The sequence below is a fragment of the Copadichromis virginalis genome, linkage group LG12 (assembly GCF_057382275.1).
Source record: "Copadichromis virginalis isolate Kocher_CV1m ecotype Utaka linkage group LG12, C_Virginalis_male_GT1.1, whole genome shotgun sequence".
Lineage (NCBI taxonomy): Eukaryota > Metazoa > Chordata > Actinopteri > Cichliformes > Cichlidae > Copadichromis > Copadichromis virginalis.
Window position 1 is genome coordinate 29,903,518 of NC_140629.1, and position 15,959 is coordinate 29,919,476.

The 15,959-nt window shown below is 39.6% G+C and overlaps 1 protein-coding gene across 4 annotated transcripts; it reads left to right on the forward strand.

Annotated features, from left to right (window-relative positions):
* Nucleotides 1-1,976: 1,976 nt before the first annotated feature.
* plat (plasminogen activator, tissue) lies at nucleotides 1,977-14,223 on the forward strand. Of its 4 annotated transcripts, none has more exons than XM_085475948.1 (15): nucleotides 1,977-2,112; nucleotides 6,853-6,940; nucleotides 7,264-7,384; nucleotides 7,591-7,725; nucleotides 8,549-8,659; nucleotides 10,161-10,335; nucleotides 10,532-10,623; nucleotides 10,716-10,890; nucleotides 10,989-11,074; nucleotides 11,172-11,234; nucleotides 11,353-11,557; nucleotides 11,661-11,797; nucleotides 12,468-12,608; nucleotides 12,756-12,904; nucleotides 13,011-14,223. In XM_085475948.1, the coding sequence occupies exons 2-15, from the start codon at nucleotides 6,878-6,880 to the stop codon at nucleotides 13,176-13,178; spliced, it is 1,821 nt and encodes a 606-aa protein (XP_085332074.1). In that variant the 5' UTR covers nucleotides 1,977-2,112; nucleotides 6,853-6,877; the 3' UTR covers nucleotides 13,179-14,223. The 4 variants fall into 4 exon arrangements, with proteins under 4 accessions (XP_085332074.1, XP_085332076.1, XP_085332077.1 ...); XM_085475950.1 differs by having other exon boundaries at nucleotides 1,978-2,112; nucleotides 7,264-7,306; XM_085475949.1 differs by lacking the exon at nucleotides 1,977-2,112 and adding an exon at nucleotides 5,005-5,225.
* Nucleotides 14,224-15,959: the final 1,736 nt, after the last annotated feature.

Genomic DNA, 15,959 nt, shown 5'->3' on the forward strand with positions numbered 1-15,959 from the left:
TCAGGGACACAGCTGCGTCCCATACAAGAAGATAGATAGAAGTCTTCTAAGGCAAGTCTGTCTTGGCTTAGAAACAGCTGTATCCTCAGCTTGTTAAAATTATTCCTTGTCTATTGAACTACAAACACTGGAAAGTCAGAGAAAATTGAGGTACATGGTTAATATTTACAAAAAACATGGTAAGTGAAAAATTTAATATCTAGTTAACAGTAAGTAAGTTTTGATGTGTTCAAAGTTACATTTTGTATTCTTTAATGTAATAACATTTGTAACCATTAGTTAAAAGTAAAATTTTGTAACTGAAGGTTTCTATCAGCACAGAGTGCCTCAGAATATTTTAAAAAGCAAATAATCTGATCAAAATTAGGTAAACTATCTTGTTCCCACTGGTAGAGCTCATGAATGCACAAAATGTTTGCCCACCGGATTATGTTAAAGCTGTTTACCTTGTTATGTTTTGTTTGCTTCAGCCATAAAAACAAAATAAAAAACTGCTGGAATATTTCTATATTACAGTTTTTATTTCGTTTTTTTTTTTAAAAACTTGTACTAAAACACGTCTAAGTTTTGCACAGTCGTCTTTTTCACTCTATCTCAGGTTTGCTGCCAAGGAAAATCAGTAACTGTGAACTGTGTCCGAGAAACCTTCTCGTATTCATTTTATGTGACACTCGATACCCTGATTGTGGATTTGCAGCATCCGAGCTCCAGGAATTATAAAAACATCTACCCACACATTAAGACAGCAAACTAAAATGTTTAAAACAGTGGTTTGTGCAGATGCTACAATTACTCTGCATGATTTACAAATACCTTACCATTTATGGCACAATGTAAATAAGGACAAACAAAATAAGAAAAAAGGTACGTATTTTTTTTCATTACTTAACACAAAAGAGGAAGAATGCCTTAATTGGTCAGTTTCATAAGAATTTCAAGGAGATAAGAGTCTTGTGTTGTAACATGACCTGATGTAACTTATTCCTCTGTAGTAGATTGTGTTCTTGTAATGCGTGTCTTTGTTTGTAATTTTCCTTAATGAGACTTGAGAGCTAATTGTAATCCAACACAGATGAAGACAAAGTGGGACAGACGCCAAACTAACTTCCCCCCCTAAGCCATTACACCCCAAATTGTTGTATTTTCAGCAATTTAATGTAGATTTAACAGCCAATAAAAACAATAAACATGGATTATTCCAAGAAAATAAAAACCTTAAGTGTTCTTAAAACGACATGGAGCTACTTTTCAGGCTAAATGATTGATTTCCTGAGGAAGGGATGGGTTGAATAAAGGGGATTGTGGTTGTAACAAAGGGCTCCTGGTGCCAGGTGGTTAGCCACAGTGATACAGTACCACCCACAACCCATCACAGCCTCCCAGAGGCGACCTACTGTGCGAAGAATGAGCTGTTTACTAGTGTTTTGTTGTTTTTTTCACTTTACACGTCTGCTTAAAAGCTTCAGTAGTTTTTGTTCGGTTTGGTTGCACTCCAACTAAAATAAAATAATAAAATAATAATAATAATAATAATAATAATAATAAAAACGCGGTAGCAACACATTTGCATAGCATTCACTATATGTAAACATACATCCTTTACATCCTTTAAATATGCCATCTATCTATTAAAAATGTTTAAAAACATTTATAACGTGCATATGTCTCTCTCTTTCTGTTACACACACATTTTATGTGTGTTGTCCTGAAATGTAAACGCATTTTTATTCTCCTTTAAATAATAAATAGGCATACATTTGAAAACAATAGCATGTCGTTTATATTGATCTATTTTATGCAATAAAACGGGCGTATTTCTGTTGAAAGAAATGACGAATGCAGATTTCCTCATCAAATACCTTAGAATAAAACTTGTTAACCTGTTAACTTGGAATGGTCCCGCCCACCCGGCTGCATCATCAAGCATCATCCGGGCCGGAGCCGACATCCCTGACGTCAGCCCGCTCCCCTGAAGCACCGGTCCGACCGGAGCGCTTCGGTATAAACTTGGAGCGGAGGGACAACCAGCTCAGTCAGAGCGGCAAATACAAGAACACTCAGAGTTACTGCAAAGACAACGAGAAGAGATCCTTTCAGAAGATTTCGTGTCTGGTAAGAGCTTTTTTCCTCCTTTGTATTAAGATGTCACCGCGGTGGAGGTTTACATGCACCAGAGGATTCTCCTGCAACAAACTCCGTTTTACTACGTTTCCCTGTCGCTCGTTATTATGAAACAGTAATTATTAAAGGTTATTCAGTTAATTGGATCCGCTTTATGTGATGATGATAATGGTGTTGCAGGGATTTTGCGCGGTTCCAACTAAACGTGTCAATTGGAATTAATTATCATGTTTTATAAAAAACAATCAAAAGGAACTGAACATTTTTTTAACTGGTGTGTAGTCTTGTGATAGAGATATATTAAGGTGTCTCTTGGCATATAATGCCATAGATTAAAACAATTAGAATAATAGTACAGCATAAACAGCCAAAACTGTACTAACAAGTGTTTCAGCTAATACAGGATGTCGGTTAAGGTGTGATTTTTTTCTTTGTCTATTTAATGTCATGCACGTTGCAGCACCACTCATAAAAGTTTTGGGTAAGCTGTGTGAGGAAAAAAAACTATCTTGCAGCCTATGAAGTCATTTATGTGGAACATCTCATACTTTTCTCACCCTGACCTCAGCAGCTCTCTACATCCTCCTCCACCTGCTAAGTTTGGTGGGAGTCTAAAATCACATACAGCACTTTTCAATTTGCGTAATCAAAACTGACACAAATTGCTGTACAGCTTCTTTAAAACATGGTGATATCGTGCTTTGCTGCTGGACTGTGTGTGTATTATCAAGCTGGATTCCACAATGCCTCAGTATGTGTTTCTGTGTACCAGCTTGAGCCAAGCCGAGTGTGGCTAATGAGCTGGATCTGCGTCTGAGCTGGCGCCCTTGAGAGCGTTCTCCTCCTTAGCATCTGTCAGCGCTGATGTTCTCCATCGCACTGATAATCTGTACTGCTGTGTGCTGAGAGAAAGTAGAGTTTGTAACTGGTATCTGCTTTCCTGGCAGTGTGGTCAGCTGGATTTTTGCCTTACACTTATGTTTGTGAGTCATAGGATCAGCACCTGGGGTCTTACAGCTTTAAGCCTTCTTATATATCTGTAGTCTTCCTTTCTGACCAAACCTTCATTTACTTCACACAATGGCCTCGAGACTGGATGTAAAATACATCAATGCCTACATGTGTCTCTGCAGACCTCGAGCTGGTGTGACTCAGGAGGATTCATTCTCTTTCTGCTGACCTCTGGGATTTAATTCCCCAGAACACCCTACCGTTTTTTTTGCCTTTCTTCGGTTTCTTTCTGAGGTCTTCATCCTTGCATCCTGTCCTGCATAGCTGTCTCAGATTCCACTATCTCGCCACTTCTAACATCAGCAACTGCTCCCATAACCTGCATTTCTTCATTTTAGGAGCTTGGGTTTCATTCCGATAAAGATTGCAAAGTATCATATTGCACACAGAGGGAAGGCAACAATGCTGCTCTCTGTTCTGTGGGAGTTTACGGAGCCAGATCACAGCTGCTTTGTTGAAGCTTGACTGAAATCCCCCGAGTAAAGAATGCATAATACCTTCGAAACATCTTACATGACATCACATGCCATGACAGATCCTAACAGTCACTCTACACACATGCAAACCTCTTACTCAAAAGAATAATACCTACTGAAAGTATGGTAAAGATTCAGCAATACCATCAGGTCAGACCTGTTCAACGCTTTAAAGTTCAGAACCTCTTCTGAGAAATACCAGTAAGAAACCAACTGTAAATTTTTACGCTGTAAAGGTGTTTCCTCTGCTAATTCCCCCATGTGCACCAGTGTGAACAGTCCTCCCACTCTTCACTACTTTATTAAGTATCAAGTGTGATATTTGTGTAGATGAGAGACGGGAAGAGTGACCACAAACATGCTCAAAGTACTAGAAATTTGAATTTCACACAGAGGTGTAAACTTTGTTCCTTCACAGTCTCTAACTTTAACATTTCAGCTTTGTCTCTAGTAGAGAAGCATGCCTGACCCTTTTTAAACTCAGTTGCTACTAATTTTTGCTGAAAAATCTGATGTCAGAGACCGTGGACAGCACTTAAGACCGATTCCTTAAAAACACCAAAGTAGCATGAACATAACTGCTCTATGTGTGTGTTTGTGTCTGTGTGCATCTTATCATCTGCTGCATATGTTTGCTGTTTTCACATGCTGCAACTCATAGCAGCTGTTATGACTCACAGTCTGACTGTTGCTACTCTGAAAATGCTTTCATTTCTTCCATTCATAACTGACCCACTAACTGGGGGAACCACACACTCCACAGAGTGCATACTTGGTTGTACATGTTTCAGCTACTAAAAGTCTGGGTGTAACAGACCAGTGTGTTAAGCCTCTCAGTGCCAGAAAGCTGTATTGTGTCTCATTTAGAGTTTACTGCTATTTATTGCTTAGGATACTGTTTTAGATCAGCTAGGGTTATAAACTGTTATAAGATCATTGCTACTGCAAAGTGGACCAAAGACTACATAGATATCTGTAATTAGTTGGAATACTGTAATAAGATTCCATATTTTACACTTTTATTATTATTACAACATTAAATTTAAGTCATATCAGATATTTTCCTTTTGAAATAGCCACTTTTTTAGTTAAAAACAGATTAAAATAGGCCAGACAGATAAATGTCTGACTTTTTGTCCATGCTTCTGCATTATTATCCACATAGATGCATTAAAAGTTGTAAAACCGACCATATAAAACATATAGTTGTACTGTAAGATTACCAAAGGAATGTTGTTTTTTTATGGCCCCCAATTGGGCCTCCGCATGAAAGATATACTAGAAAGGGTGGATGCACATATGTTAACATCCGATGAGTGTTTGTCGGCAAGTGTTTTCGTGCTTGCGTGTGTTGATATGTACGCCCGTTTCCTAAATACATGGGGCCTGTGCTGGTTGTGTTATAGCAGGAAACACATGTTTTAAGCTGACAGGGCCAGAGAGAGAAAGAGGGGCGACTGCACTGAGCTGAACAGCTGCACAAAGGAAACAAAAAAGAAAGTAGTGTTTTGTTGTCGCCCTGCCAGTTAGGTTCCACTGGGGGGTTACAGCACAGGACAACAGGGTTTTTATTTGTCAGAGTCAAGAACAGCCTCCAAGAGACCTGCGTTCTTAATGGTGAGTGTGTGAATTTGTGTTTTCATAGTCAAACTCTGAGAGGGAGTCTTTGTTCAAACAATGAGGAGAATGAACACTAAATCTTTGTGTGTGGGAGTGTTGATTAGCTCCACGTTCCTGAGCACTTTGTGCGTGTATGTGTGTGTGTGTGTGTGTGGGTGTTTCATATATACTGATATATGAAAGCACAATGCAGTTTTCTATTAGCTCAGTCAACCGCAGAAGGTGATTCAGTGAAGAACAAGCCAAAAGAGAAGAGAGGGCAAAATGTATGCAGATGTGTCTAGGTCTTTGCATGCTTGTTCATGTCAGAGATTTTTTGGACTATTTTAAAATCACTTGGAAATTCTTTATATGGATATTTTTTAACTTTTCAGGTCAATTGTGTCCAGTGTTGTCCTTTTTTCTTTCTTTCGACTCCTGCTTCTACTCACCCCTCCTTCTTCTGTGACTCATGTTTACTCACACTTGATTGAGGAGCTACAGATGCTCCTCTCTACCACTTTTCTGCATAATTAGACTCTTCTATAACAGAAATGGAGCAAGTGGGATATCAAACAAAAAAAAGGAAATATAAATTTAGTTACTTTTTCTTGGTCTTTTGTTTTTTCCTTGAACTTCCCTTTGAAGTTCTGAGTCACTTTGTCCTCACACAGCTGCTGCTGCTTTGCTCTGGTAGAGCAGGAAAGCTCACAGGATGGTTCAGAAACTGTTTTTCTAGTGTGCTGCGTTTCATCGCTCGAGGGCTGTCTGGACTGTGTTGTTTGATGTGGCGATCACGCTTTCATTTTTTTTAGTTTTTTTAAAGACTTTATCTGTGTCCTGTTTATTCCCAATGGGAAAGAAGTAGATTAAATGACAGACAGTGATAATAGAGTCTTTTTTGGTATGTAAATTTTTAAATAAATAGGATGATATGGCCTCATAGGAACGTAAAAATAAGTGAACTGAATATAGGTCAGCATTGAGTTTATTCACTTTCCTATGAGACAGCTCTGCAAATGCTGCTAAAACTTCCTCTCTGAGTCAAGAAGTCAGCTCGGCTTCAAGAAACAAGGAATGACCCCAGGTTCCCACAGCTACCCCACCTCTCCCCACCCTTTCCTCTCAGAAACAAGCTTAGGGATGGAGGAAGGACCTACAGTACAGCTGGGAGGAGGTGACCAGTGTTCATCATTTTCCTGTGATTGTTGGCTTAGTATTGGTGACAGATTAAGGAGAAAAGCTTAGATTAACATGAACATGACCTCACTTTCAAGTCAGCCACCTGACTGAATGTCGAATATTTGAAGTGATCTGAATTGTTCCGGTTTTTGCACAGCTGCAAGTGTTTTCACTGTGTGTACGTAGTGACAATGACAGCGATGGTTAATGTCTCGATATGCAAAGAACATATTAACTTTGAGAGAAAGTGGAAAAAGAAGGAGTCGGTTTTGTCTTTATTTATGACCTATTTCACAGCTTTAGGAAATGACTATTCATAATTTTTATATTTCTCATAAACCATTGTAAACACAGTCACGTAGCTGCCAATGTATGCTATTCTTTGTCTGTGTTTTATTCCCTGATCCATCCATATGTCCATATAAAACTGCTTCTAATATGTGCATGTGTTTTCTCACTCCAGCAAACAGAAGACCTCTGGAAAAACCATGACCAGGTCACTGCAACTAATAGTGCTCCTCTGTGCTCTCTGCTGCTGCCTAGCGGACAATGTAAGTACTACAGAACAGTACCTTAAGCTGTCTTCAACCTACTGAAAATCCTGCATATTTTACAAGGGCTTATCTCAATACAGTCCAATTCCTGTGGTTTATTATCCACTTGAGCAAACATTTAGCCCGTTTAATGTGTTTGAATTTGTGTTTTTGCTGTATGACAGTGTGCCACTGACTAGCGATAGCATTCATCAGCATTTTATTTTAAATTGTCTAATTTAAAGTTCATACGCTGACTGTTGCTTGAGCTGGAGGCTGAAGCCGTTCATCCAGTTCCCATGCATGTCTGCTCCATGTTTTACTGGTCCTTTCTATTGCAGGTGGAGCTTCTCCGCACTAAGAGAGGGACTCGTTTTTACAGAGGTGAGCCTTACAGGCAGCCAGCCAGAGGGACGCTTTTGATTATTCATGTCCAGAAGTCTTCACCTTCCACTGACACCTGTGAGCCTCATTGTACTTTTGTTCATCTCCTCTAATAACACCAACTTCTTCTTCATAATCATCAGTCTTTTCATTTTTTGCTGTCAGCCACGTGTTTGTGTTCCTCCCTCCTGTGTTTTTATGTTTCTAACAGTATGACAGTTATGTTTTTCTGTGTTTTCTATCATTTTATTGGTTGTATACTTATGTTTGTGTGGTGTTTTCAGTACTTTGCATGGATAGTGAGACGTCTGCTGTGCGTAGTTTTGGGGACACTTGGCTACAATGGAAGGGGCAGCGTGTGGAGTATTGCCGTTGTGATTTAGGAGGACGAGCGCATTGTCATATTGTGCCCGTAATCAGTGAGTGTGACATGGATGCACATACACACAAACACAAGGAGACTGACTGACTTTTCTAATCAGTGTTTTGTTTCCATTGAGCAGAATTTAAATGTACTATTTGTTTATCTGTCTGTCAGTCTTCTTTCCTGCCCTCACTGCCCTCTGCCTTCTATTATAACTTCAGTTCACCTCTAACGGGCTGTTATAACCTCAAATGATTATTTTTTGTTGGCTTGCCTCGGTTATGTGTCCAAATCCCTGTTATTTCAGTGCATCCAAACGAAGAGCTGCTGGGTTTTCTGTGTTTTTGAGTGGGCGTCGTTTAGTCTGAGATTATTTGAACTAGATTCTCCAGACATGCCCTCGTGCGTACTTTCACCCCCACTGACGAATTCTGTGAAGGCTGATTACCCCTCCCTCAGTCAAATTACAACCACATTTTCAGTCTGCCAAACTGCAACATCTGTGAGCTCATACCACTGGGAGTGACAGCAGAGCTGTTATTCTAAGCGTCGGCCTTTAGGAAATGTTGAAATAATAAATGAAAACGAGGACTGCAGATGGCATGAAACCACTTCTGCTCTACAGAGAAATACTTGACCTGACATAAAAAGTTTCAAAAAGAAACTATGATGATATTTACTACAAGTAACAAGAAAGTCCGGGTGAACCATGCACAAAGACTTTTGCATAATCCTCAATGTTTCACTGTAGTATATGATACACAAGCCTCAAACCCAATCTGTGCAGTGGTCATGGCACATCCATCATATACTAACTATTTAAACTGTTAGTGGATGACGTGTGGCTGACTAAACGGCGCTCTGTCTGCCTCTTCCAGACTGCTACGTGTCTCAGTGTTATAATGGAGGAACCTGCAAGGAAGCTGTGTACACTTCAGACTACATCTGCCAGTGTCCCCGAGGCTTCACTGGGGCTCAGTGTGAGATCAGTGAGTATTCAAGAAACACCTAAACACCTAAATCGTGGGTTTTCAGCTAGCGAACGACCAGAGATATAAAAATAACAATTAATATAATTTCATTATGTTTTCATTTCAATTTCAAAAGTGCCAAAAATCTTATTCTTTCTAATTAACAATCCCAAACCACAAATATTCAGTTTACAGTTACAGAACAGAAAAAAAAGCAACAATGAAAAAGCTGTTAAAGAAGAGTTCACTCCAAGTTTTCAACATAAAACTCGCCAGTAATCGTTTTTTGGTGACCTAGGTGACTCAAATGATGGTAAATAAAAAAAGGAAAGAAATCCACAAACTTTGTTGTGAAAACTTTATAGTAATAACTAATTTTGGTTGCCAAACCAAAGAAGCTGCAACACAGCTCAACCAAGGGTGGTTGCACTCAGTATTTCCTTCCTTTCTGTCACAAGAATACACCTTTTATCATGGGTAGATGGACACTACCGATGGTTTATATGATCAGTGTTTATAGGTTGGCTTTAAATTCAGGTGTTTTCTACCTCCTCCAGTATTAACATCAGTATAAAAACTGTGCACCAGGAGCTTCATGGCATGGGTTTCCATGGCCCAGCAGCTCCTGTAGGTGTAATGTGTAGGTCTTACATGAAATTTGTAGATGTTCATGAGCAACAAAGTCACGATTTCTGGAAAGAGACACTGACTTTTTCAGATGATTTTTTTGTTTACAGCTATGAGGCCCATAAGGCGAGTGTCACTTATATTTAGGACAAAGCAACATTTCAATAACCAGAGTCTCCAATACTGGACAGGTCACACCTAAACAACCTAAAATAGACAAATAGCACTACAGGCTGGAGCAAAACACATGCGATTGATTTGTACTGTGCTTTTAAAGCAGCAGTGACTTCGGGTGTGTCCATAAACTGGTGGTCTGATTAAAGCTTGTTAGTAACTTTTGATAAGATCACAGTCTGACTGTGTGACTCATACTACTGGTGTCATGGGCCTGTGGTTTGGAGGGAAGACATAAGGATCATAAAGGATGGAAAGACATTCTGGGATATGAATGTTTTTGTTTCTGTGGCCCACTTTTAATCACTTGAAGGACACTCCACCCTCTCAGTGGAATAATTATCTGAACTTCAGCGGTCACAGGCAAATGATTTTAGTGAAAAAAACTACGAGTTAATATGGCCAGGCTATAAATCTGATGCATTTACAATCATCATAGGTTATGTTTGGTCACTGTTTTAAAACCACTAATTGGAAAACAGCGATATAAATGCTATTAGGGCACAAATTTAAAGCCTTATGTAAGAAATAGCAATGTTTTCAGAATTTATCCAAAAGCTTTTTAATAGTCTACAGCTTTTTCAAATCTAAAAAACCCCTGAAAAAAACAAGAACAAGACATATTATGTCGGAACAACTTACTCAGACCAGTTATTACGTTAATATCAGTCTCATATATAAATTAGCGACTACCACTGTCTGTTTCTCTCTCCAACAGACACCAATGAGAAGTGTGTTGTGGGGCAGGGTGATGGGTACCGTGGCACCGCGAGTGTCAGCCAATCAGGAGCAGAGTGCATCAACTGGAACTCAACATCTCTGAGAGGAAGGAGGTTCACGGCTCGAAAAACAGACGCCATCAGCCTTGGACTGGGCAATCACAACTTCTGCAGGTACCTGTGCTGGAGCGTCTGCGTGAATATTTCATTTGCTATCTATAAAAAATAACAAGACTAGGATTGTTCGTCTTGAAAGCTGGTGGCCTGGTGTTAACAAATACTGGAGTAGACTGGAAAACATAATATCCGAGCCTTTTACGGAAGCTATGAAGATGTTCCCTTATTGTCTTTGTGTTTCTCCTTATGTCAGGAACCCTGACGGTGACAGCTCTCCCTGGTGTTACATCTATAAAGGCACACAGATTGAATGGGACTTCTGTTCTTTGCCCAGATGTTCAGAAGGTATAGATATACAAAATCCTAACATGTAGAAAGATCAAATACCATTAAATGTGGGCTTACATACATCTGTCCATATGTGCTCTTTGGAGCAGATAAGCACAGAGAATGTGCGCTCGGCTCTGGCCAGCAATACCGAGGCACAGCATCTGTCACCAAGAGCGGCTCTCGCTGCCTCCCGTGGGACTCTCCCGCTGTCAAGCGCAAGATGTACAATGCTTGGAGAACGGACGCATTGGAGCTGGGACTGGGCAGCCACAGTTTTTGCAGGTACATAGGCCAGCACCTATTTTAACTTCCTTATAATTGCAGTACATTTGATGTTCTACTTTTAAATGAGAAAAAAAATCTCTTTTTTTATTCAACAGAAATCCAGACAATGACGCAGGTCCATGGTGTCACACCTACAAAAATATGATTCTGACCTGGGAGCTGTGCGACGTACCAAAATGCTGTGAGTTCCTTTACATCAATGAGTTCATTTGGCAGCGATAGCAAAGACAGAAGTTAAATATTGAGACTGAGGATAACCATAGTTTTCCTTTCTTTAGCGAGACGTCCGCCTATGCCCACTCTTGACCCGCGTGCTCCCACCACTAATAACAATAACAGAGGTAGGATATCTTCACAGCCAGTGAAAACACCTCAGACATAACCAAAAGTCCCTCCTTCTGGGTGTCGATTAATCCTACTGTCGTTCAACCATCATTCTCCAACCTGTCTCTTCTGTAGGAACATGTGGCAAGCGTTTAGACAACACTTTATCCCAACCATCGTTCCGCATGTTTGGAGGCAGAGCGAGTGAAATCACGGAGCAGCCGTGGCAGGCGGCCATTAATTTTTACCAACCCCGTCACAAAAAGCACTTTCATCTATGCGGAGGAATCCTCATTGATTCCTGCTGGCTCCTGTCTGCTGCACACTGCTTTGAAGAAAGGTAGCACTTACTTCCAGCTTTCACACATGCACGCACATACACTAAACACTAGTCGAACGTGTTTGCCATATAGCAAACAAACGAGTGCGCTCTGTCTTTTCAGAAACGATGTAAATAAACTGCAAGTAATTTTGGGGAGAACGTTTCGGAAACAGAACTCCAGCAGCGAGCAGATTTTCAGCGTCGAGAAACTCTGGATCCACGAGAAATATGACAAGGAAACATACGACAATGACATCGGTGAGTGAACATTTCATTGTAACAGAAACAATAATCCAATATTTTTTTATCTTTGTTTCGAACTTTTCATTTATTAATATAAAAGTTTAAAAATAAACTTTTAAACACAGCAGTGTAAACCTATAGCCCAAATTAGGTTTTCAATACAGTGCGTAAACTTAAGATTAATTTCATAGTCGGTACAAAGAAAGGTATCGCTTGTACCTTAATCCAGAGACACAAATACACAATTGAACTTTTGGTCATGTCTTTGAGCTTTTGGCTTTGTATGATTTAGTCTGAGCCACAGCAGCCCCTCCCGACTGTATTTCAAACTTTCTGCAAGAAGGTAGGGTGAAAGGGGCCAAAAATGTCTAATTTTAAGAACATGACCTGAAAAGCTGCACCAAGGTCCTCTTTATAAGCACACAATCATTGCCAGACTAAAAAAAAGAGCTCTTAGTCAAACTGTTTGTGTGGAGAATTGAGGCTACTTTAGTCATACTTCAATGTTAATAATGAAAACAGAATGAGACGCTTTAGTGAACTTGTTTTCCTCCAGCAGTAATGATATGGAAGCTTAAGTGGGCAGCAGAGGCTTGTTAAAACTTTAACTCAACTCTCAGTCTTCATCCCACATTTTCCCAGTGCATTGCCTTGACTTTCCTTTGGTCACTCTTTCCACTTGCAGCCATTTTGAAACTTAAGACGGACGTTGGCATCTGTGCTGTAAACTCTCCAGAAGTTCTTCCGGCGTGTCTGCCCGAACGTGGGCTGGTGCTGCCCGACTGGACTGAGTGTGAGATCTCAGGCTACGGAAAAGACGCAGAATGTAAGAAAACTAAATCATAGCCTTTTTTTTTTCATTTTTTATGGCTACTACTGTACTTATCGCACAGACAAGTTGGTGTCATTTTAAGTATCTGAGCAGCAGGGGACAGTATAGGCAATCTAAACTAATGCAACGCTCTCTTCACAGTTTCTCCAGAGTATTCTGACCGTGTTAAGAGAGGTTATGTTCGCCTGTGGCCCAAAGAGCGCTGTGTCCCAGGGGTGCTGTCTGGACGCACAGTTACCTCAAACATGCTGTGTGCTGGTGACACTCGAGGCCTGGACGACGCCTGCAAGGTGAGAACACCCACACTTATCCTCACAGTTAAATCATGCTCATAACATTATAACTTTTATTTTCTTTACACTTTCCCTTAAATTTGCTTCTTGGATTCAATTACAGGGAGACTCTGGTGGCCCGCTTGTCTGCAGATACAATGACAGGATGACTCTGATGGGTGTGATCAGCTGGGGCGATGGGTGTGGGCAGAAAGATAAACCTGGAGTCTACACCCGTGTCACCAATTACATTGACTGGATTAACAACATAGTTAAAGCAAACCCGGTTTAAATCAAAAGAAGATGCAAATGAGATGCTGGAGACTAAACGCAGAGGGTGGAACAAATATGTTTATCATTAAGTTGATAGACTGAGACACCCACTGGACTGTTGAGGGCTGGCTCTAGATCCCACCAGACAGAAAGCTTATGTGATAATGGCCATTTCTACAGAGACACACACGAAAGACCTCAATCGGGAGTTTTTGTGCTCCTGGGTTTTATGTTCGTTACAGTCTTCAGTGTGAAAGTGAAAAGATGAACTGAAAACACATTTTTTACCTTCTTTCTGGGAGGTTTTAAAGCTGTTTCCCCCCCTGAGCACTGGCAGTTAACCTATCTAGATAAATAGGAAAAAATATGGATATCCCTCTGCTTTTTGTGGTTGACTTTATGCTGGTTTATACAAAAATGACACAGTGGCACGCTTAAGATCAAAAGCACTTTTAATCCTCACTCAAAGCAGGCCTTTACTTTGCAGAGTACAGTGAAACACATGGGGATGTTTCTCCACAGGGCATTTTAAAGTCCTTTGTCAGGAGGACTTGTCTTATAGCTGAGAGATACATTTACTTAATTAGTTTAATGCAAAATGTTCTGCATTTGCTCACAAAAGGGCCTTCATCCAAACCACAATCTGCTGGTTCAGATTCTGCTTGTTTTTGCAGATTTTAATAGTTTGGCACTCTGCTGTGTTGCGCTGTAGATTTGAACTTGTGGGAGAAGGAAAACTGTGTCTTAGGAAGAGTTCAGCTGCACCTGGGCTGAGCCCATACTTGTATGTAACATGTATATTATATATTGTATACTGCTTATTGACTGCAAAACTCAAATCTGTAAGAAACTCATGTCTTTTGTGAGAATCTGGATTTTAGAAGTTTTGTATTAAGTTAATGTTCATGTTTGTTTTATATTATTTTGTAGAAATCTAAATATGTTACTTATCCCTGTATTGCCACTTGATAATTTATTGTTGCTTGATAATTGTTATTGCCTTTCTACCATATTCAGTAATACCATTGTCAATAAATAACATTTGAAATCATTTTATCAGATCATTTTAAGCTCATCTTTTTCTTTCTGTTGGAGGAAATTAAGTATGTTCAGTCTCATTTATAGATAACGACAGCCACCCTAACAGGTACACCTGTTCAATGGCTACAAACATCGATCTGGCCAATCACAGGACAGCAGCTCAGTGCATTTAAGCATGCAGACCTGATCAAAACTATTAGCTGAACTTCAAAACAAGCATTAGGATGGGTGATTTAAGAGACTTTGAACTTGACATAGTTGTTGGTGACTGACCAGCTGGTCTGAGTATTTCATAAACTGCTGAGAGAATGGTCCACAAAGGAGAAACTCAGTGAGTGGCAGTCCTCCCAATATAAATGCCTTGTTAACAGAGATCAAAGGCTAGAGTGCAGAAATAACCTAAAAAACAGTTGTTACAACCAAAGTATGCAGAAGAGCATGTCTGAAAGTATAACGTGGAGCCTTAACGCAGGAATGTTACAGCAGGACTGGATACCTCTCCTGTCAACTAGGAAGTAGAAACAGGCTCATTAAACTGGGACAGTAGAAGCCTGGAAAAATGTGGCTGGTCTGCTGAGTTTCAACTACATTCAGATAGCTGGGTCAGAATTTGGCACAACCGACATGAAAGCATGGATCCATCCTGCGTTGTATCAATGTTTCAGGCTGCTGCTGTTTCTTTGGCACACTTTGTGTTCTTTAGTACCAATTGAGAATTTTTTAAACACAACAGCCCACCTGAGTATTGTTGCTGACCATGCCCATTTCCTTATGACCATAGTTTACCAATCCCAGCTGGTTGCTGCATTTATCAGGATACACACCATGTCATGAAGCTCAGACTCTCAAACTGGTTTCTTGAGCATGACCATGAGCTCACTGTACTCGAATGCCCTCCACAGTAACCAGATCTCAATCCATTAGAAAACTTTTGGGATGCTGTCAAATGGAAGCTTCACATCATGCATGTGCAACCGACAAATCTGCAGCAACTGTGTGTTTCATTCTCATAAACATGGACCAAAATCTCTAAGGAACATTTCCAGCACCTTGTTGAATCTATGACACAAGAATTGAATCATTTCAGAAGGCAAAAGAGGGTCTTAGTAGTAGCAAAGTGCACCTAATAAAGAGTTGAGATAATTTATGTCTCTAACATTGCCTGTTTCTAAATCACATCCTCTTTAAAATGATTTACAAGGCTTTTTTTTAACCCTACCAATCAATTATTTATCAGTCAGAAAGGTTCATAGTCAAAATTCAAACATATATTGGAAGATGGAAATTCAAGTATTCCTAATGAAATAATGATCTTTGACAATAATAAAATTATAAAGTGATGGAAAAAGTAACAAAACTGGTTGAAAGATCCATTTAAACTGTCAAAACTGGGAACAATTTTATTATGTTAGAGCAGCAAATGTAATGTTTTACTCTTACAAGGTATAGGTTACTTTTACCAATGTAAAGGCATTTGTATTTTAATAATCTAGTGTATTACTACACACCAAATGTGAGTGATGATTCATCAAAACATACCGAAGCATTATTTAAACCTTCACTTTCCTAGTTTAAAAAAACACAACAGTTTTCTTTTATAATAGTGCTAGAAGAAATGGCATCACTAAAGTTATGATGCCAGCATTTTGTCTCCTGGAGGTTCAATAAAGTAAATAAAAGTATCTTCAACATCACATGCTAAACGAGGTCCTATCATTTAGTTAGGAGTAATAGCTTCATTAAATACATATATACTGTG